This window comes from Schistocerca nitens, chromosome 6, assembly GCF_023898315.1.
Source record: "Schistocerca nitens isolate TAMUIC-IGC-003100 chromosome 6, iqSchNite1.1, whole genome shotgun sequence".
Taxonomy (NCBI): Eukaryota; Metazoa; Arthropoda; class Insecta; order Orthoptera; family Acrididae; genus Schistocerca; species Schistocerca nitens.
Window position 1 is genome coordinate 246,168,603 of NC_064619.1, and position 21,787 is coordinate 246,190,389.

The 21,787-nt window shown below is 46.0% G+C and overlaps 1 protein-coding gene across 1 annotated transcript in view; it reads right to left on the reverse strand.

Moving 5' to 3' along the window:
- Positions 1–16,375, reverse strand: part of LOC126263308 (glutamate receptor 2-like) — a 138,610-nt gene extending 122,235 nt beyond the window's left edge. The window contains exons 1-2 of the mRNA XM_049960396.1: positions 16,338–16,375; positions 8,203–8,373 (exon numbers count right to left, since the gene is read on the reverse strand). Coding sequence (XP_049816353.1) covers positions 8,203–8,373; positions 16,338–16,375 — 209 coding nt within the window. The remainder of the gene's footprint in view (positions 1–8,202; positions 8,374–16,337) is intronic.
- Positions 16,376–21,787: the final 5,412 nt, after the last annotated feature.

Below are 21,787 nucleotides of genomic sequence, written 5' to 3' on the forward strand. Positions count from 1 at the left end.
ATGTTTGGCAACTCTGTGATCGACGAGTTACTTCCTGGTGTGCACGGAATTAAGCCTCAAAGTTCACTTGATTTCACCTGTCATTTCCATTGAATAATCTGAGTTATTATCGCTTGAAGGGTAACAAAAGATTGAAAATTTACGGTTTTCAGCCCAGGAAAGTCGTTGCAGGTGGAAACCGCAACTAATCTCGACCTTCAAATAGCGGTTTACGAGTTCTAGTTACTATTGCCCTCGTAATAGGAAGCTAAGACCCATACCTCCTCGCCAGCTCTGTGGTAACGTGCTGCCCTGTGAAAAAGCGTCTGTTACGGTTCGCAGTTCCAGTCTCACTGACTGTAACGTTTTTATCCCTTCTGTGAAAGAGCTACAAGCAGTCAGATCAAACATCAATAAGGAAATCGCAAGAAAATGCTTTCAGCTCATAGTGCAATGTTGAAAAACTTACAATGCTGCACAACAGGTAAGGCCTCTTTCCGCTGCTGACAAGAGAATTTTGGGTTTCTAGGAATACGTAACTATATTTATGAAATGCCACATTTGCATACCTCTTGAGTATGACACAGCATACCAATTAAACACAGACCCAATCAAAATCTAAGTGAGTAGTATTTTACTAATTCGTGTCGATAGAGGCATGCTTGTGTACAGATACTTTCGTCGTAAGGTTATCATGGTTAGTTTTATTTCATTTCTTATAATACAGTGCACAATTTTCGTAAGGTTTCCTTTAGTGTTGTTAAAACAATAGTAAACATGAGAGAGAAATTAATCATCAACGATATATGCGAATTCTCTGATGTTACCTATGACAGTCTGACAATGCACATGCAGTTTATTGATTACATGCATGTAGAAAACTTGTTCTGAGTTAAAGCTGTCAAACAAAGTTTGAAGAAGAATAAAATATCACTACCACACGACGGCTAATGTAGAAAATACTTTTCTGACATATTATGGCACGATGCGCTCTCCCTGCACATCTTCGAGATGCATCTGCTGCCTGCTGTCTATTAAACCTGAATAGAACAAAATGTCACAGTAGTTAGCCCTTTTTCCACATGCGACTACTTTGGGTTGAGAAGTGAAGGGAATTATGTTCAAAGTTCCATTAGATTGATACCTTCAGCAGAGAGCAGAATTGCGTTTTAAAAAATGTAGCACTGAATGTATTCGAACTCGCGACATCTTATCTATGCCACAAGCTGACACGTAGCTACAGCAGCTCGCAGAGCTCGGCAACTATTCCTCCAGAACTTTTGGATTTCACAGCACTGTGAGATTATGCATATGGCCAGGTCTTGACTTCTGAGAGACAAACAGTTACAGCTTTTCTTTTGGACTGAACGACGTTTTCTAGTAACAGATAGCGCAATAGAATAGCTCAAGTGGAAAGGAACACTTCCTATTTAAACTTCTGCATCCTACACTGTTGGCAGTTGTGTGTAGGTGGCAGTCACGTGATTTTATTTCTGTGATTACAAAATAGTCGAATGTATGCACTGGGTAGCCGAGGCAGCTAGTTCATGGTGATTCGGTCAACCAAGTAAATGAATTTACTGAACATGCTGCAAATTACTACAGGGAGCCTGTGTGTCAGAATTCTCATCCAGTTTGGCGCAACTGCCTTACGATAGAAAAATGACTCGCAGAGAAGAGGATTTCGTGGTCTGTTGGACGGATGGTAGGTTGTTATACCTATGGTCTGGGTTCGATTCCCACTTCCGTCAATGATTTTAGATAGGGAGAGACAGATTCCATTCTCTCCTGGCTACACCAAGTGAAGGAGATATAATGGCTGCGTGATCTGAAAATTCACATTAAAGATGATATTCCTTCTTTACCGAGTAGACGGTAGGTTGAACCACAATAAAGTCTGGAGTGGCGACATGTAGAAACTCTATCACCAGTAACCTTTCTTATACTAGTTATTTATTTCAAGTGACGACACAAACGCTATGTATGGTCACAGGACACTTATTCCATCTTTTATTTGAGCTTCTGTATGTCGATAAAATTGGTTCTAAACTGGGAATGCAACTCAGACCGCCCTTAACGCGGAATTTGATCCCTTCGTGGCAATACAGCTCGGCTACAATTTGTTGTTTGTTCAAAACTGCAGATTCCTCAACACCTTCACATATTACGCGTGAATGGGATCGAATCCTGGCCCGGCACTAAAGATTTAATTATGTATTATCAAGCTCTATCATGAGAACACCTATCTGCTGGTGGATAACAATTTTGATTTTTAATGTATTTTCATTCGTTGTCAACACTAACGATATCTGACGTTTTTAACTCCCAGTGAGACACGGAACTATTTGCGAGATGACTGTAGGTTCAAGATGCTATTCTGAGCAGCTGGTAGAGAAAAATTCGGTAGCTGATGTCTCTTTGTGTGTAGTCAACAACGATATGTGTGGGGCTCTATTCCCAGTGAGCGCTGAACTCTTTGTCATATTATTTCAGTTCGTCGTGTCATTTAATGTTCATACATATTCTCAACTAGCTGCTCGTGAATAACTTTAATTTTTAATGTCATTTTGTGTTAAATAGTTCAAATGGTTCAAATGGCTCTGAGCACTATGGGACTTAACTTCTAAGGTCATCAGTCCCCTAGAACTTAGAACTACTTAAACCTAACTAACCTAAGGACATCACTCACATCCATGCCCGAGGCAGGATTCGAACCTGCGACCGTAGCGGTCACGTGGTTCCAGACTGAAGCGCCTAGAACCGCACGGCCACACCGGCCGGCCCCCACCATCTGGTATCAATGCATTACCCTATCATCCATTATATATAATCATTTTCATAGTACACTTGATATTATAGATGAGTAGGACACAAGACAGGACATAGATAATGTCCGTTTGACGTCAACAGTGTGTAACATTTTACTTTTTTTTGAATAGGACAATGTTCCTCTCCAATAATTTTTAGATTAGTTACAATAAGCTTACGCTGCAAGAGAATTCGCTTGTATTTTTCAATATGTGGTCTGTTGTCGGTTTGAAGGCCTTCCATAACATCGGCAACGTAGTGCAACTCCACCGAGGGCTGTCTGGAGTAGGGTGGAGATAGCAATGTGAAAGTTGCGAGCTGTCGAAGACGATCTTCATATTCCTAATGCGATTAGGACATCGTATACTCTTGACGACGTTTAGCACCTGTGCAGTCAGTCACCCAATTTCAGAATTCATTTTGAGTAATCCTGCTAAATTCCCAAAATATTGTCTTTTTATATTGATGAGTAATATGGATAGTCGTCACGTTCATGTGCCGTCTACAACGCAAATTTAATGTTACTATCCTAGGAACTAACCTGCAATACGTTTTGTATTTCATAATCGGAACTATCTGCATTAACCGTCATCAGAGCAATGTCAGGGAACAGAATGCAGCAGTGCCTTGCTACCTACTTGAGGACCTGCTTGAGTCGTGTTCTAAGGAAAGGGTAGTTGCTGGTTCACATTATATTACACTAGCGAGAAGTATCGACTTTTCCTTTTCTCTGCAAACATCCAGAACTAAATTCAGTATCTAAATGCTAAGAATATATTTGCATTGTGCCAACTCAAAGATCAATAGATATGGATATAGATATAGATACAGATTTTTATATTTAAAGCCATTCTCGTTCTGCGTTGGAATAAACATCATTCATTATTTGCTTGTTCTTGTTACGATTGTTATTGTCATTCTCTCACTCGCAAGAGTTTTCACATTCCTATTTGGTATCGATGCACATGAAGAGTGGCTATGAAAGAAGGGAATACTGAATGTTACGTCATGCAGAATACACTCATTTACTTCGGCTCCTCGTGATCTACGCTACAGGAGAAGTGAGATACATAAAGTTGACAGTGTGAGGACAGACCTGGTAGCACAACTGTGCAACTACACAGTGTTACCAGATAAAATGGTGCTGCGGAATCGAAAGTGTAGTACGGACTTTGCCACAGTAGCAGACAGCTGGTAATTTAGGACCATGACCGTGGATTACACTTTGGTCAGTGCTGGTTAGAGTGCTGCAACTGTAAATGGAAGGCTTTGTTTGATAGTCTTATGCTGATGCTGTCTGAATAAATTATGCCATTGGATACAAAGCGGTTTAGTTTTGAGACCTAACCCACGAGGGGGGAAGGCACAGTGGTCTGCTTCAGGAATTCCAAGCAATAAAACACAAAAAACAACCCAGGAAGGGAGACATGCATTTGGAATCTGTTCATCGTTACGGGGTCAAACAAGAGGGTAACATTACTGAAGCAATGATCGGGCTACTTAGTATATAATAGAGCACACAGATTTCAAGGAGGAAACGTATGAAGACGCAGACTTCCTCGTTATCAATATGTGCGGCATATCTTTCGTGTTAACGAAAGTAAATTCCCGCTTTACCTCTTCTTACGTGTCAAATGAAATGAATGCCATGAGGAATAGAATATTTGTTGACTGCGTCTCTTCTTGCTTCCATCCTTACCAACATATTTCTTCATTCTCGTGGTAATCATGACGTTCTATGTGTATGCTGCAAAAGATTGCAAGTGGACAAATTCGACATCGAGGTGCAAAGCGTTATATTCAATTCGAATAAGCTTCCGGTGTATTTTTACTTCGTTTGTATTTTTAGATGATTATGAACGTTACGGAAAATTATCTCACATGCTTTATGTTGAATGAGAAACATGATCCGTTTTGCTTTCCCTACGTTGAAATGATATAATGTCGGCGTCAACAGCCTTCTTCCACGCCGGAAGCTGAAACTTGTATCATTCTGGATTAATGATAATTGAATGTCTCATATGTATACATAGCCCACAAGGCGACGTCAGAAACCATCAGGGGAGAACGCCGCATAAAAACCAAACGTGCGCGCGCGTCTCCACTCTGAAGAACCGTATCGGAGAATCACGGCAAGCATTTCGCTGAAGAGCTGCCTCGTCAGAGAGCCTAGAAATGGCAGCGTCGTAGCAAGTATTTGTCAACACTCTGATAGTGCATTTACTTCCGGGTGTAGGTCGGCGTTACCTCGCTAAATTCACTTGACATTCGTTTTCCACATCGAAGACTCGTACGATATAATCCACTGCAAGATGACACAATTAGAAAGTATATTTAATTTCTGGACTCCAAGAACGGCGTTCTTCACATAAGTAACACCTGTTTGTGTGTGCATTCGGGAGGACGACGGTGCAATCCCGCGCCCGGCCATCCTGATTTAGGTTTTCAATGATTTCCCTAAATCGCTTCAGGCAAATGCCGGGATGGTTCCTTAGGAAGGGCACGGCCGATTTCCTTCCCCATCCTTCCCTAATCCGAGCTTGTGCTCCGTCTCTAATGACATCGTTGTCGACGGGACGTTAAAACAGTAATCTCCACCTCCTCTGTTCGGGTGTTTAAGGTTGCGTTTTGAGGCTCAGGCAACATCGCAGTGACTATATTCCGCCTCTGGCCGCCAGTGTGTCGTTAGCTCAGAGGTTCCCTTGTGCGTTGCAGTGCTTGTGCTATAAGACATAGCAGTTCGAATCACGGTAGAAGCCGCTGACTACAACCTTTTATTTTCCATTTTAATTAATGGAGTTGCAAACTGCTAGTAAAAATTTCTTATGCGAAATCTGAAGAATGCCTTTAAACATCAATCTTCGCCCGATTTCGACTTAGTAAATTAAGTTAATATCATGGATTTCTGCTTTGCAAATTCCAAGGTGCTTCACTGTAAAATAGACCCTGAAAAGATTCAAACTGACTGTCAACGATATAAATTTGAGCTTTGTTCGTCATATAGGTCTAACATGTTAGAAGGTTGTTTATGAAGTGCACATGTTCATTAATGTAGTTCCCTTCTTCTAAATTTTTGCAATAGCATTTAACTGTAGACGTTTTCTAACACCGGCGTTAGCAATTCCTTTCCGTTCTCTGAAACCTTCAAAACGACAAATTTTTCTGGTTTAAATCTGATGACCTTAACTATCACTTCCGATCAACAATAAATACTTCATGAACCCATACATGGAACTCCAAATGTGCAGTGTTCCTGCACTGCTACAGAGCATGCATTGCAAGGTATTCACACAGTTTATCGCATAGACTTACCATAAGGAATGAAACAAGAACTGTAATACACTTTACACCACAGACGCTCACTCTGGCTTGACGAAAACATCCAAACATTGACCAAAAGTTGCACAAATAATTGAGTTTGAAAGGAAAAGAAACGAGGTATGAAGCATTTATAAATTCATCGAATGTAGTGAGGTGGTTTAATTTCGTCCCAGTCTATAAAATTAATTTCGGGCCATACTCAGCTCTTGCCGATTAATGTAATATAATACCCGCCTACTAATCAAGGCGTCTGTCTCCGTTGCTTTTGAGCGTGAATGGAAATTGTAGAAATTTTCTGTGGAGCAACATTTAATAATAAAGCGTTTTAAATCATCAAAAGCGATGAGCGGTAGCAGGCGCTTTCGATAAAGAACGGGGGAGTGCAGCGCCGCTGCTGTCGCCACGGCCGCTGCCAGTAGCCAGCAAATGGATCCCGGAGCTTTGCCGCATACGGCGTCGAGAGGAGGACAGTCTGCAGGAAATCTGCCGCAAAATCGTTACTGGATAAAATTTTGATATCGGTGTGTCACAAAGCGAAATAGATTGAATCTGCGCTACCATTACATTCACGTCTTCAGCATTCAGACAGAAGAGGCTATAAAAATATTTTATGCCAGCTGCTCTCGATCCACTGACATTATGAACAGAAACAACGCACGCTACCGCTAGACCACAGGCGTAATCAGCCTAGAGTTTCTCTATCATGGGACAAGTTTTCCTCCAGGAAGTGCCGCAGTCTACAGTGTTGCCAGATTGTGCAGATAACCGGACTTAGAGAATTAGCGAGTTGGCCAGTTTTTTTGTCCCATGTCGCGATTGGCGCAGACTTAGCCTCTGAAGCGGCCGGCCGCCGGTCAAGTTTTATGTCAAAGAGTGTACTTTAAATTTATTAAATTCTAGGCCCATTTCTGTTGCTTACTTAGGCCTATAGTTTCTTTTAAGCATTATGACTTCTTGGAAGTTTCGACATTTGTGATTGTATCTATGAAAAATACAAAACTTCTTTCAAATATATCTCACAGAATGATGGGTGGTTGAAAACTGTAAGTCCCAGTGGTTCAAAAGTGAAACGACAACTTTAAAATAATTGATTGTTTACTTTTCGCCAATTTCTTTTGTATTCGTAGCTTCCTATGCTAATTAACGTTAGGTTTCTGAAACATTTTAAAATTATATTCCAAAGTGAAACCTCTTCCTTAAAATAATAGATAGTATACTTTCTGCCATTTTTTTCTTCTGTTCGTTGCTTACTATGATGATAAAGATCAATTTTGTGGAAAATTTTAACGTTAAAGTGTTTTACATTGCTGGAACTCTGAGGGTTAAGCTATTCTCACATGAGACATGCTTCTCATCGCGACGTGGTGTCCTCTATGGTTGCTGTACGCTGTGAAACGACCTGCTGTGTCTCAAGGAACGCGCTCCTCATTATGATATATGATCTCAACACTCTCCAGTGACAGTTTGACGCTGCATCTGGCATGTAAGTGTGACTGTATCTACAAATATCATTCTTTGATGTTTAACGATGACAAATTGTAACAGGACGACGCGCTTTTGATAGCTGATCATTGTCCTGTAGCACTGAAACGGTATGCGTTCATAGCACGTAAATTGTAACACTAAAAGCATCAAATACGTGAGGTCTTTAGCTACCTATATGTAGTTTCCTGTTATTTTATTATAACTAATCGTATCTAAAAGAAGCGTTTTTGAGAGATCTTCGGTTTGTTGTTGTCTTGAAGCAGCTTACATTCATACCATGTAATAAATAAAATAAAATAAAAACATCAACTACGATATTTAACTCCAAAGAATATGGTGATCCCGAAGTTCTACTTGCGAAATGTAAACGATGTCGTTTTAATTTGTTTCATATTCGATGGATCATATACACGACAAGTCGTAATGACATCAAATGAGCCATCTTACACACAGACCACAAATTAAGAAAGCAAGGCAAACAAAAAGTATTGTCCAAAGGGCTGTTCATAAATAAAGCATTTATGTCAATTGGCAGCGTTGATGAGACGAAGTTAACATAATGTTTAGTAAACAGCACTAGTCGTCTCTCGAGGAAGGGTGGCCACTGACCCTGAGAAGATGAGCGGCAGAGAAAAGTCGACGACGCGATGGCGCTCGGGCGTCATCATGACGAGGGCAGCAGCAACCTCGACGTGCCCTGAAAGCAGCCGCCCGACCAGGCCATCCCAGCTGCCGCCGCGGCTGCGGAAACCCCAGCCCGCGCTCTGCTCGAGCCGGTACCTGCCACATACAAACACTACACGTCACACCCATTAAGGCACTTGGACGTCATCATGACGAAAACGGCGGCCACCTCGACGAGTCCCGACAGCAGCTGCCTCATCAGACCACACCAGATTCCACTGCGGTTGGAGAACCCGCAGCCCGCGCTCTTATCTTACACGTACATTTTTGAAATTTGTGGTAACTTCCTATGGGACCAAACTGTTGTACATTTTGGAAATTTGTGGTAAGTCCCTATCGGACCAAACTACTGAGGTCATCGGTCCCTAGGCTTACACACTACTTAATCTAACTTAAACTACACTCATGCTCATAAATTAAGGATAATGCTGACACATGGTGAAACAACGCTCTGGTGGGCGGTTTGCGGGTTTAAATCACCTCGGGGTATGACCACGCGGTGCATTTGACCTGCGGTCGTCGCACGGTGGCGCTGGCAGCAGTCCACATGCGCAGAGGTGTGTTGGTGTATGTCAGAGTACAGGGCATCGAGTAAGTGTGCAGACGTTTTCAGACGTGCTAATTGTGACTGTGTGTTGAAAATGGCTCAAAGAACACATATTGATGACGTTATGAGGGGTAGAATACTAGGGCGACTGGAGGCTGGTCAAACACGGGCTCTCCGCATGCCACGAAGCGTGATCTCAAAATTATGGCAACGATTCCAGCAGACAGGAAACGTGTCCAGGCGCTACAGTACCGGACGTCCACAGTGTACAACATCACAAGAAGACCGATATCTCACCATGAGTGCCCGCAGACGGCTACAGAGTACTGCAGGTAGCCTTGCTCGGGACCTTACCGCAGCCACTGGATTAGCACAGTCACTGGAAGAGTTGTCTCCAGACACACAGTCTACAGACGACTGAACAGACATGGTATATGCATCCAGAGACCTGTAAGTTCCATTCCACTGACCCCTGGTCACAGGAGAGTCCGTGAAGCCTGGTGTCAAGAACACAGTACATGGTACAGTGGTCCCAGATTATGTTCACAGACGAGTCCAGGTATATAGTCTGAACAGTGATTCTCACCGGGTTTTCATCTGGCGTGAACCACGAACCAGATACCAACCAATTAATGTCCTTGAAAGGGACCTGTATGGAGGTCGTGGTTTGATTGTGTGGGTTGGGATTATGATTGGTGCAAGTTCACCCCTGCATGTCTTTGACAGAGGAACTGTAGCAGGTCGGGTGCATCGGGACGTCATTTTGCCCCAATATGTCCCCCTTTTCAGGGGTCAACTGGGTCCCACCTTCCTCCTGATGGATGATAATGCACGGCCCCACCGAGCTGCCATCGTGGAGGAGTACCTTGAAACAGAAGACATCAGGCGAATGGAATGGCCTGCCTGTTCTCCAGACCTAAACCCCATCGAGCCGTTTGGGATGCTCTCGGTCGACGTGTCGCTGTACGTCTTGAAACCCTTAAGACACTTCAGGAGCTCCGACAGGCACTGGTGCAAGAATGGGAGGCTACACCCCAGCAGCTGCTCGACCACCTGATCCAAAGTATACCAACCCATTGTGCGGCCTGTATACGTGTGCATGGTGATCATATCCCATATTGATGTCGGGGCACAGTGGCGTTTTGTAGCACATGTGTTTCGGGACGGTTTTCTCAACTTATCACCAATACTGTGGACTTAAAGATCTGTGTCGTGTATGTTCCCTATGTGCCTATGCTATTAGCGCCAGATTTGAGTAGTGCCACGTAGTGTGGCACCACACTCTGTAATTATCCTTACTTTATGAGCATGAATGTAGCTTACGCTAAGGACAACATAGACACCCATGCCCGAGCGAGGACTCGAACCTCTGACGGGGCAGCCGCGCGAATCGTAGTGATACGCCCCAGACCGTGCGCGTACCCCGCATGGCATTCATGTACATGCCGCACAGTCAACACTACGCTACAGGTCACAGCATCAGGCACTCCGTTATAAACATGAAGAAGGCGCACACACCTCGACGCGCCCCGACAGCACCCATCTCACCAGGTTGCTCCAGCTGCCGCCGTGGCCGTGGAGTCCCCAGACTGCGCTCTCCTCGTGCCGGGACCTGCTGTAGTCAACACACTACCTATCACAACGTGAAGGCGGGCTTATCGCATTCCGTGTTACCGTGTGAGCTAAAAGTACATGGTCATGGAACAAGTCACAATGCCTTTCACTGGTAGTGAGTAAGAATACACTCTAAAACAAAAGAAAAAAAGAAAAGAAAAACGTACCACGAAGGAGTTATGGAGATTGGTCACAAACTGATATTCATAAAGCTACCGACGGAAAACGCAAAACTGTAAATTAGTGGTCGATGGATGAATGTGTGATGCTGCAGAGCAATTTCACTGCGTTCCTGGCAAGGATAATAACCAGTGGACATGTCGATACCGGGGCATAAAGTACTTGCTAATTTCATTGCATTTACACAGTTGGACGGTAGCTAGGCCTCGCGGATCTGCCCGTGAACAGTGTACGCAGATGTCAACATTTGAGAGAGGACGTGAAGTTGGGCTCAGTGAATCCAGTTGGAGTAATTACCGAATCTCTCCACATTTGAATCGGATCGATGGCACTACTCAAAAATGTCGGCAGGAATGGTTGAACCATACAGAACTAGACAGATGGCAGAACGTGGGGCCTGAACAATTGTCAGAGAGGCACTGAGAGCCAGATTCATGATTACCATCGATCCTACGTGCAACTGGTGCTTCAGTGACCACAAGCAGTAGTAACTGTTGGCTCACAGAAGGGGGACTTAGCTCACAGTGCCCCTTGTGCCGACTACCATTGACCTCTGTACCCCAACAAGCTTTTTTGCGGTAGTGTTTGGCACATTGCCTGGGGTAGAATTGTCTTCAGTGATGAGTCAAGCTCCAGCTTCGAACTGAGCCCTGATGATCAGCGAAGATGTGTCTGGAGACGCTTCAGACAGCGGTGGGATACCTACCTGACTGTCGCGCGCCATACTACCCGACAACCAGAAGTGAAGATCTTGGGTGCCATTTCATTGCATAGCAGGATTCCTTTGGTTATCATCCACGGTAGCCTTACATTACAGCACAGCGGTAAGTCGACGATATTATGCGCCCCGTTTTTGCATCTTTTCATGGCAATCCATCCTCGGATTACATTTCTGCAAGATATGTCCATCTGCAGCTTAAATTACGTTCCTTTCAGAGTATGCAGATGCAATAGTTCCATATTTAGCAATTATATACAACCGCTAGCTAACAGAAAGTTCCGAACCTAAAGACTGGAAAGTTGCTCAAGGCACACCAGTACCAAAAAAGGGAAATAGGAGTAATCCGCTGAATTACAGGCCCATATACACTCCTGGAAATGGAAAAAAGAACACATTGACACCGGTGTGTCAGACCCACCATACTTGCTCCGGACACTGCGAGAGGGCTGTACAAGCAATGATCACACGCACGGCACAGCGGACACACCAGGAACCGCGGTGTTGGCCGTCGAATGGCGCTAGCTGCGCAGCATTTGTGCACCGCCGCCGTCAGTGTCAGCCAGTTTGCCGTGGCATACGGAGCTCCATCGCAGTCTTTAACACTGGTAGCATGCCGCGACAGCGTGGACGTGAACCGTATGTGCAGTTGACGGACTTTGAGCGAGGGCGTATAGTGGGCATGCGGGAGGCCGGGTGGACGTACCGCCGAATTGCTCAACACGTGGGGCGTGAGGTCTCCACAGTACATCGATGTTGTCGCCAGTGGTCGGCGGAAGGTGCACGTGCCCGTCGACCTGGGACCGGACCGCAGCGACGCACGGATGCACGCCAAGACCGTAGGATCCTACGCAGTGCCGTAGGGGACCGCACCGCCACTTCCCAGCAAATTAGGGACACTGTTGCTCCTGGGGTATCGGCGAGGACCATTCGCAACCGTCTCCATGAAGCTGGGCTACGGTCCCGCACACCGTTAGGCCGTCTTCCGCTGACGCCCCAACATCGTGCAGCCCGCCTCCAGTGGTGTCGCGACAGGCGTGAATGGAGGGACGAATGGAGACGTGTCGTCTTCAGCGATGAGAGTCGCTTCTGCCTTGGTGCCAATGATGGTCGTATGCGTGTTTGGCGCCGTGCAGGTGAGCGCCACAATCAGGACTGCATACGACCGAGGCACACAGGGCCAACACCCGGCATCATGGTGTGGGGAGCGATCTCCTACACTGGCCGTACACCACTGGTGATCGTCGAGGGGACACTGAATAGTGCACAGTACATCCAAACCGTCATCGAACCCATCGTTCTACCATTCCTAGACCGGCAAGGGAACTTGCTGTTCCAACAGGACAATGCACGTCCGCATGTATCCCGTGCCACCCAACGTGCTCTAGAAGGTGTAAGTCAACTACCCTGGCCAGCAAGATCTCCGGATCTGTCCCCCATTGAGCATGTTTGGGACTGGATGAAGCGTCGTCTCACGCGGTCTGCACGTCCAGCACGAACGCTGGTCCAACTGAGGCGCCAGGTGGAAATGGCATGGCAAGCCGTTCCACAGGACTACATCCAGCATCTCTACGATCGTCTCCATGGGAGAATAGCAGCCTGCATTGCTGCGAAAGGTGGATATACACTGTACTAGTGCCGACATTGTGCATGCTCTGTTGCCTGTGTCTATGTGCCTGTGGTTCTGTCAGTGTGATCATGTGATGTATCTGACCCCAGGAATGTGTCAATAAAGTTTCCCCTTCCTGGGACAATGAATTCACGGTGTTCTTATTTCAATTTCCAGGAGTGTATCTAACGTCGATTTGCAGTACGGTTTTGGAACATATACTGTATTCGAACATTATGGAGTACCTCGAAGAAAACGATTTACTGACACATAGCATGGATTGAGAAAATATCGTTCTTGGGGAACACAACTAGCTCTTTATACTCATTAACTAATGAGTGACATCTACAGCGGATGTCAAATTGACTCCATATTTCTAGGTTTTCGGAAGGCTTTCGACACCTTTCCTCACAAGCGTGTTCTAACCAAACTGTGTGAGTACGGAATATCGCCTCAGTTGTGCGCCTGGATTCTTGATTTCCTGTCAGAAGGGTCACAGTTCGTAGTAATAGATGGAAAGCCGTCGAGTAAAACAGATGTAATATCCGGCGTTCCCCAAGTAATGTTATAGGGCCTCTATTGTTCGTGATCTATATTAACGACATAGGAGACAATCTGAGCAGCCGTCTTAGATTGTTTGCAGATGATGCTGTCATTTACCGTCTTGTAAAGTCATCAGATGACCAAAATGAATTGCAAAATGATTTAGATATCTGTGTGGTGCGAAAAGTGGCAACTGACCCTTAATAAAGAAAAGTGTGAAGTTATTCATATGGGGTACTAAAAGAAATTCCGTAAATTTCGATTACGCGATAAGTCACACAAATCTGAAGACTGTAAATTCACCTAAACACTTAGGGATTACAGATAACCTAAACTGGAACGATCACATAGACAATGTTGTGGGTAGAGCAAACCAAAGACTGTGATTCATTGGCAGAACACTTAGAAGGTGCAACAGGTCTACTAAAGAGACTGCTTTCACCACGCTTGTCCGCCCTATTCTGGAGTGTTGCTGTGCGGTGTCGGATATATATCATGTGGGACTGACGGATGATATTGAAAAAGTTCAAAGGAGGGCGGCTCGTTTTGTATCATCGCAAAATAGGAGATATAGTGCGACAGACATGATACGTGAACTGGAATGGCAATCACTAAAACAAAGGCGTTTTTCGTTGCGACGAGATCTTCTCATTAAATTTCAATCAACAGTTGTCTCCTCCGATTGTGAGAACATTCTGTTGGCGCACACCTACAGAGGGAGAAATGATCATCACGGTAAAATAAGAGAAATCAGGGCTCGCACAAAAAATTTTAAGTGCTCGTTTTTCCCGCATACCGTTCGAGAGTGGAACGGTAGAGAGACAGCTTGAAGGTGGTTCGTTGAACCCTCTGCCAGGCACTTAATTGTGAATAGCAGAGTAATCACGTAGATGTAGATGCACATGACGAGAGCTTCTACTGGTTGTCTTCGTGCTTGCATGAACCTACCTTGGTCAGCGAGACTGCAGGGCGTCTTCCCAACCGAGAACGTTTGGAGCATTATGGGTAGGGCCTTCCATTTTGACGATCTAACGCGCCAATCGGATAGAATTTGGCACGTTATCTCTCAAGAGGACATCCGACAGCTCTATGAATCAATGCCAAGCCGAATAACTGCTTGCATAAGGACCAGAGGTGGACCAACGCATTAGTGAACTGCTCAGTTTGTGAAGTTCTTTTTCTTGAAAGAATCATACATTTTTTTCTGAAATTGTAATCATTTGTTTGTCTGTACATGTACATCACACTTAGCGATTTCCGTCCCGTTCGTATGATTTCTTCTTGTTGCGTCTCTTTCTTCTTAGAGTGTATTTAAATATCAGGACAGAAGACTGTAAGAAACTCAAACATTTTTTACAATGACACATACCAGATGTTTTCAAACCGTGCGTCGCAGCTGCCAGGGGCGTGGCGGCCTTGCAATAGGGGCGTCCCAGAGTTTTCAAAAAATAGTAATTTCGTTTATTTGTTTTCTGAGTAAAGGAACAACTTTTGAACGGTTAGTGATATGAAGATTTTTTTTTTAGTGTATGTAGTGTGGACTGAAGAGATCATCCTTGATGACTTATTCTTCTAGGATGGGATGTAAGGATAAAAGGAACACACTTTATTTATTACACATTCAGTTAGGCTTGGGCACGCAATGGGTCCTTTAGCCTGCTGTCTTTGGTGATGTCTATCTCCTGTGGAGGGTGAAATGTGTCCAGGCTGTTATGTGTGACTGCTTCCTCGTGTTGTGACAGAGTGCCTATGGGGGTTGAAACGTTATTGACTTCGGTACTCGATACTTATGCCATCTTGCAGTGTTTACCGTTCCTACCGATTCTAATTGTCGAACTTCGTCCCTAAGGGCATCGATTTTGTCAAAAACTCGTAGAGCCTTGTCATGGATATTCTCTTGTATAGTGGTTTCGTGGAGTGCGGTGCGGATGTCGACGTTTCTTGTCCACCACGGAGCTCCTGTGATCCATCGATTACAGATGTTTTGCAGCGCTTGGAGTTTGTTGTAGTTGGAGACGCACGTAGTTCCCCACGAGGTGGAGCCATATAACATTGTGGGTCCCACCGTTGCCTTATACAATTGGAGTTTAGTCTTAGGGTTGAGATCCTTACTCTTCAGGAACGGAATCAATGACCTGGCCATCTTCTGGGCTGCCGTCTTCTTGTCGTCAACATGCTGCGTAAAGAGTAATTTTTTGTCAAGGTAGACACCGAGATACTTCACTCCCGGCGACCATGGGATAAATTGGTCAGCTATTTGGAGTCTGTCGTTCAGAACTGGTTTTCTCCGTGTGAACAGAACGGCTGCCGTCTTCGTCGGGTTGATAGCTATCTTATTTTGCAGCGCCCAGCGTTCCATTACAGCAAGTTGCCGTTGCATCCTAGCGATTAGCTGGTCCAAGTGTCGTCCAGTTGTCAGAAAGGCCGTATCGTCCGCATAAAAACTCGTCGTAACAAGGGGGACTGTTGGGATGTCATTTATATGTAAGTTGAAAAGCAGAGGCGAAATGACAGAGCCATGCGGAATTCCTGCGGAGATCAGTTTCATTTCGGAGTTTTTATCGTCGACTCGGACATACAGTTTCCTGTCCTGCAGAAAGCTGTCTATGAGTCCAATGTAACAATCCGCAATAGGGGTAGTGCGATGCAGTTTGACGATAAGGCTGGGCCGCCACACCTTATCGTAAGCTTTTTCGATGTCAAGGAAGACACCAATCGTGAAGTGCTGCTTGTTGTATCCTTCTTGTATCCGTTCGGTGATCCGTAGAAGTTGAAGTTCGGCAGATAATTGTCAAGTGTCGGCAAGAGGCTAATTGGCCGGTAACTGTTGGGTTCTGCTGAGTCTTTACCTGGCTTGGGTATTGGAACTACTCGAGCCGTCTACCATGCCGTAGGAAAATATCACTGCAGAAGACAGCTGTTGAGAATTCGGGTAAGGAGCACAGTTGGCTTCCTGGGCAACTGTTTCAAATCGGTGTTGCTTATGGAGTCGTTGCCCGGCGCATTATTCCGAGTCTTCCGGATAATTTTACGGATCTCTGCTGGTGAGTTGTGGGCGGCTCGGCACAGGCGCAGCACGAAGAGCAGTCCATTCTGCTGTAACGACGGCTTCCTTTTCTTGCAGGCGGACGTCGTTCACGGGGGTAGCTGGTGTAGACATCTGTTCTTGGTAAGTCGTAGCATACAGCTCCGCCTGGGCGAGTTCGTCATAGAGGAGGCCATCTGGTCCTTTGATGGCTCGTTTAGGTGGCCGCTGGTGTCGTATGTTCTTGACTACCTGCCATTCGTTCTTGGCGCGAAGTAAGAATTCATCCATCTTATCTTCCCAGACCTGCTGTCGCCACTCGGCCACTCTCCTGTGCAGTTCTCGTGTTAAGACGTGTGTTTCTCGTCGATCGATCGGGTTTCTATAGTGGAGCCAACGTCGCCTGCTCCTGTTTCTCTGTGTCTTCAGTTCTTGGATTAGAGGCGGGAACTCGTCGAAAGCTACTACAGGGTAGACCGTGTGAGTAGTTGCCCTCCGTTTGGCTACCTTTATCTTCTGCGTCAAAGTTTGTAGTGCGATGTCGATGGCTTCCGGTGTTGAAACGTCCTGCATCGGGCAGATATTGTTGTCAAGATATGTCCGAAATTGACCCCAGTTCAGAGTTTGTGAGGTGGGGGGGGGGGGGCGGATGGTTGGCCGTTGCGTTTTCCACTATGCTGATAACAGGTCGGTGGTCAGAAGAAAGATCGTCGACGGTGCGGAGCTGGAGGTTCGTCTCAATATTTTTGATGATAGCAATATCTAGGACGTCTGCTTCTTGCCGATCGACGTAAGAAATCCGTGTGGGCGCCCGTGGATCATGGACTGTGATGCCCAGTTCTTCTTCCATGGCAATCAAAGTTCGTCCACGACGGTTCGTACGCCGAGAATTCCACGCAACGTGCTTGCTGTTAAGGTCACCTCCTAGGAAGATTTTATCAAAATTGGTGAAGATACTGCGTAGGTCGTCTGGCACCAGGTTTTTACCGGGGCTGTTGTACGCCGCAATGAAAGTGATGTTGCCTGCCGCCGATCGAACGGTTACTGCTGTTGCCTCCAGATGTGATGGTGCCGCAGTTCCCTTTTAAGCAGAACTGCGGTCCCTCCACCTCGTTGGCCTTGTCTGTCCGTTCTATAGACGTACATGTAACGAAATCTCAGCTCAGTTGTTGGACGAAGGTGCGTCTCCGATCCGAGTGCGATGTCGGTTTTGTGACGTTGTAAAAATTCAGTGAATTCTGTTTTCTTGTGTTTCATTCCGTTGGCGTTCCATATACAGGTTTCTCGTGGTCCCAGGGCGATCCATCTTAAGGTGTTCCAAAGGCCTTCAATACACTTTCGATTAAAGAAAGTATCCCCACTAGTTGTTGCTGCACGGCGGTGAGAAGTTTCGCGACATCAGAGAGCGCTGGAGCTATAGATTCCATCAAATGAGCTGGTGAGACGTAGGTTTCCGGTTGCGGTCGGCGTGGTGATGCTGCGTGGGCGTATGAATAATGCTGGCGGTATTGTCGAGGTGGAAGTGCTTCAGGAGGAGGCTGTGTTACTGGCTGCCGTGTCGCCGCCGGCTGTTCTTGTGGCGTTTGCTGACGGTGGGGCGGAGGGTGTGGAATCAGGTTGGAGTTCCGTATTACACGAGTCCTCCGTTGAGAGGGCTGCGGAGAAGACCGTTGTCTGTATTTCCTGAGAAGTTCCTGGTACTTTTGGCAGCCACGCCATGTGGCAGGATGGTCCTTTTCACAGTTAGCACATTTCGGCGGAGCCCCTCGGGGATGAGTACATGCTAAAGATCGGTGTTGCCCTCCACATCGAACGCGGTGAGCAGGCAAGCTGCAATAATTAGCCGTATGTTCGAATCGCTGGCAGTGGCAACATTGAACAGGTCCTTCTTGTCTGTTGTAGGTTTCAATAACGACTTTAGTATATAGAAGGCATTTGATGTCGTAAATCTTGTAGTTTTCCTTTTGGATTGGCAACATGACACTGTAAGCATCTTAAGGTCGTAATTCCTTCGTGTTGTCGTCTCGATTTAAAAAAAAAATGGTTCAAATGGCTCTGAGCACTATGGGACTCAACTTAGAACTACTTACACCTAACTAACCTAAGGACATCACACACATCCATGCCCGAGGCAGGATTCGAACCTGCGACCGTAGCAGTCGCACGGTTCCGGTCTGCGCGCCTAGAACCGCGAGACCACCGCGGCCGGCTCGATTTTTAAACTGGTGGACGTTGATGACAGGTAAACCCTTCTCTATCAGTGCGTCTTTCAGTTCTTCCTCCGTAACATCGGCAGGTAGACGTTTGACAAGCACTTTGAGGTCCTTGTCCTCTGCGGCCTGATGTGTAAAAAAGTGGATGTCATTCGACACAAAGAAATTGATGGCCCGCCGTTGATCTTCATAGGAGTCAAAGTGATATTTGATCCTGTCTCGTTGGTAGATGGCCTTAAGACTGCCGTCAATATTCGCTTTCAGCGCCTTGTTGAGTTCCATGTAATTCTTGGTATGGTAAATAGTAACGGGCGGGACTTTGCGTAGTAAGTTCCGGCCAGAGCCATCTGTCCCCTCTGTATCTGCTTCGAGATTGACATCACTCGTCTGGTCCATACGTTCTGGAGCATCCGTAGTATCTTCCGTCGCAATAGCCGCATAACGGTTGGAAGTTTTCAGTTCTTCTGGATGTTGTCGCTTCCGAGAGTTGTTAGTTAGGAGAAGCGTTGAGTCGCTTTCTTTGGCGAACTAGTGTAAAATCGCCCTCTCCGTCGGTGGGCTGCACGGTCCAAACTTCTTCAGAGGAGACTCCCTCCATTTCGTCGTCGTCTTCTGGTGGAGAAAATTGTTCCACGTCGTCTACTTGTTCTTCAGGATGTGAAGTAGGAACTGTACTAGTGCGGTTGTCGTATACTTCCTGACTTTGCAGAATCATGTGTTGTATTTCACGTCTTAGTTCCCGTTGTTGCCGATCGTTCTGTGTTAGCGGATGCCTCTCGTCACAGGGGTTTGACGTATGTTGTCCTCCGCTCTGCATTCTCATAGCGCTCGTCGTGGTCCTGTCCTCATTATGTTGCCTGTCAGAATCCGTTGTCGCTGCAGGGGTCGTCGCCGTTGTATCCGTCCTGTGGGGAGCGCCCGCCGGGACGGCCGCCGGGGCGGGCCCCACCGACCGGCCAGCGGCCGGCCCCGGCGCGACCCAGCCGGCTGGCTCGGACGCGCGCGCTCCGTTCTCCCCACTCATCGGCATCGCGCGCTCAACTGGATATGTAGAGGGCCAGCAAGAAAGTATCGTTACTGTGGCAGCATGGGAGATGGCAGTCAAGTATAGTGGAAGAAAAAGACGGACGATAAAAAATATACATTATGTTTTCCGTGCACTTCACGTAATTTTAGAAGACGATGACTTCCAGTTGAATGAAGAAGTTAAATCTTGTGTTTGTGGATCATTTACCTGAACTCAATGATTACTTTCTGAAGGTCCTTACAATACAGAGCTTCCATCAACACTTACCACTGAAGAACAAGATAAATTTATTGATATTGCTTCGGGCTTCACATCGAGATCGAAGTTCGTTTCATCGTTACTGCCTGAGTTTTTGGAGCTTCATGAAGCAGACGTATCGACAAGTAGGTAACAAGGTGTTTTGATACCTTTAGCAACATTCTACTTATATGTATTTTTAACATTGGCAGTCATCAATAGAAAATACTGATCGGGAATGAATGTGGAGAAAGAATCCCGAGTCGGAATTATCATTCTTCTGACGAGATCTGAAGAACTGAGGATGAAGAAACAAGCTAAACCAACCCATTAATTTCGTTACAAAAGTAAGAAGTAATTACACTAAAAGTTAAGCAAACCAAATTGTACCAATGCTTAAAGAAATAGTTTCATTCCTTTTTCATTTCGGAAAATTAAGCTTATTTACCCCACACTTCGAGCCGTATGTCATGTGTGAAGGGAGTCGCGGGTAAAGGGAGTCGTGACACAAAAAGTTTGAAAACCACTGCTATACACAATAAATAACATGTTATAATGTAATTCTCTAATGAACTGCAAGGAACTCCTATACAGAATATAAGGGGCGCTCAAAAAGAAACGAGCTGGAGTCTGGGATGAGCAAACCGGTGACAGGAGGCTAATATCGTGGCGTGTGTAACGAGGTGTGGTTCCGACCAGAGCGTGAAAGTTCACATCCCCTAACTAGAGGGCACGCGTGTGCACGTCACGTGACTATACAGAGCTAGCAGCAGCACGCATCAATCGTCCATCGCTGCCAGTCGCATTGCAAACAGTGACATGGAGGCGTCAACAGAAGAGCAAAGAGGTGTTCTCTGACAGTGGAATGAGTAGGAGGAACGGATATTCATCGACGAATGTCACAAGTGTACAGCGAACACCGCATGTCTCTTGCAAGGGTCAAGGGGGGCACAAGCGCTTCCGGGAAGGACGGGTGTCGTTAGCCGATGATGCACGGTCTGGAGCACCACACTGCATTACCGATGACATCGTCGAGCTGGTGGATGCACTCATAAACCAGGACTACAAGTGACAGTGAAAGCCATAGCCGCTGTGGTCAGATTGAGCGTCGGAAATGAAGGGACGACTGCACATGTGCAGAGTGTGTGCCCGAGTGGGTACCCCACAGTCTTCAACCGCACCACAAAGCATGTCGAATGGCCCACTGTCTTGCTCATCTGCAGCGCTATGCTCGGGAAGGGAATGCGCTCCTGGCACGAGTGGTGGCTGCAGATGAGTGTTGGTGTCATCACCTCGAAGCAGAATCAAAACGACAAAGTCTCCAGTGTAATCATCCAGGGTCACCACAACCAACAAGTCAAGGCCATCCACACGAGTTCAGGGAAGGTTATGCTGACGTTCTTCTTTGACCCCTTCTGATTCTCTTCATGCAGCATGGGACAACAGTGAATGTCCAGAGTTACTCGCAAACCTTTACCACCTTTCGCCAAGCGATCAAATCAAAACGACAAGGCAACCTCGCCCATGGGGTCATTCTGCTCCATGACATTGCAAAGCCTCATATGGCCAACACAGTCGCGGCACTCCTGCAGAAATCCGAATGGGAGGTTCTCGGCCACCCTCCATACAATATAGACATATCTCCCTGTGATTACGCCATTTTTGGTCCCCTTAAAACGGCTCTGAGGGGCAAACGATTCACCTCGAACGACGACGTCCAGCTCTACATGCGGAACTGGTTAACATTGCAGCCCCAGGAATTTTATGAGACAGCCATTCACCACCTCGTGTAACAGT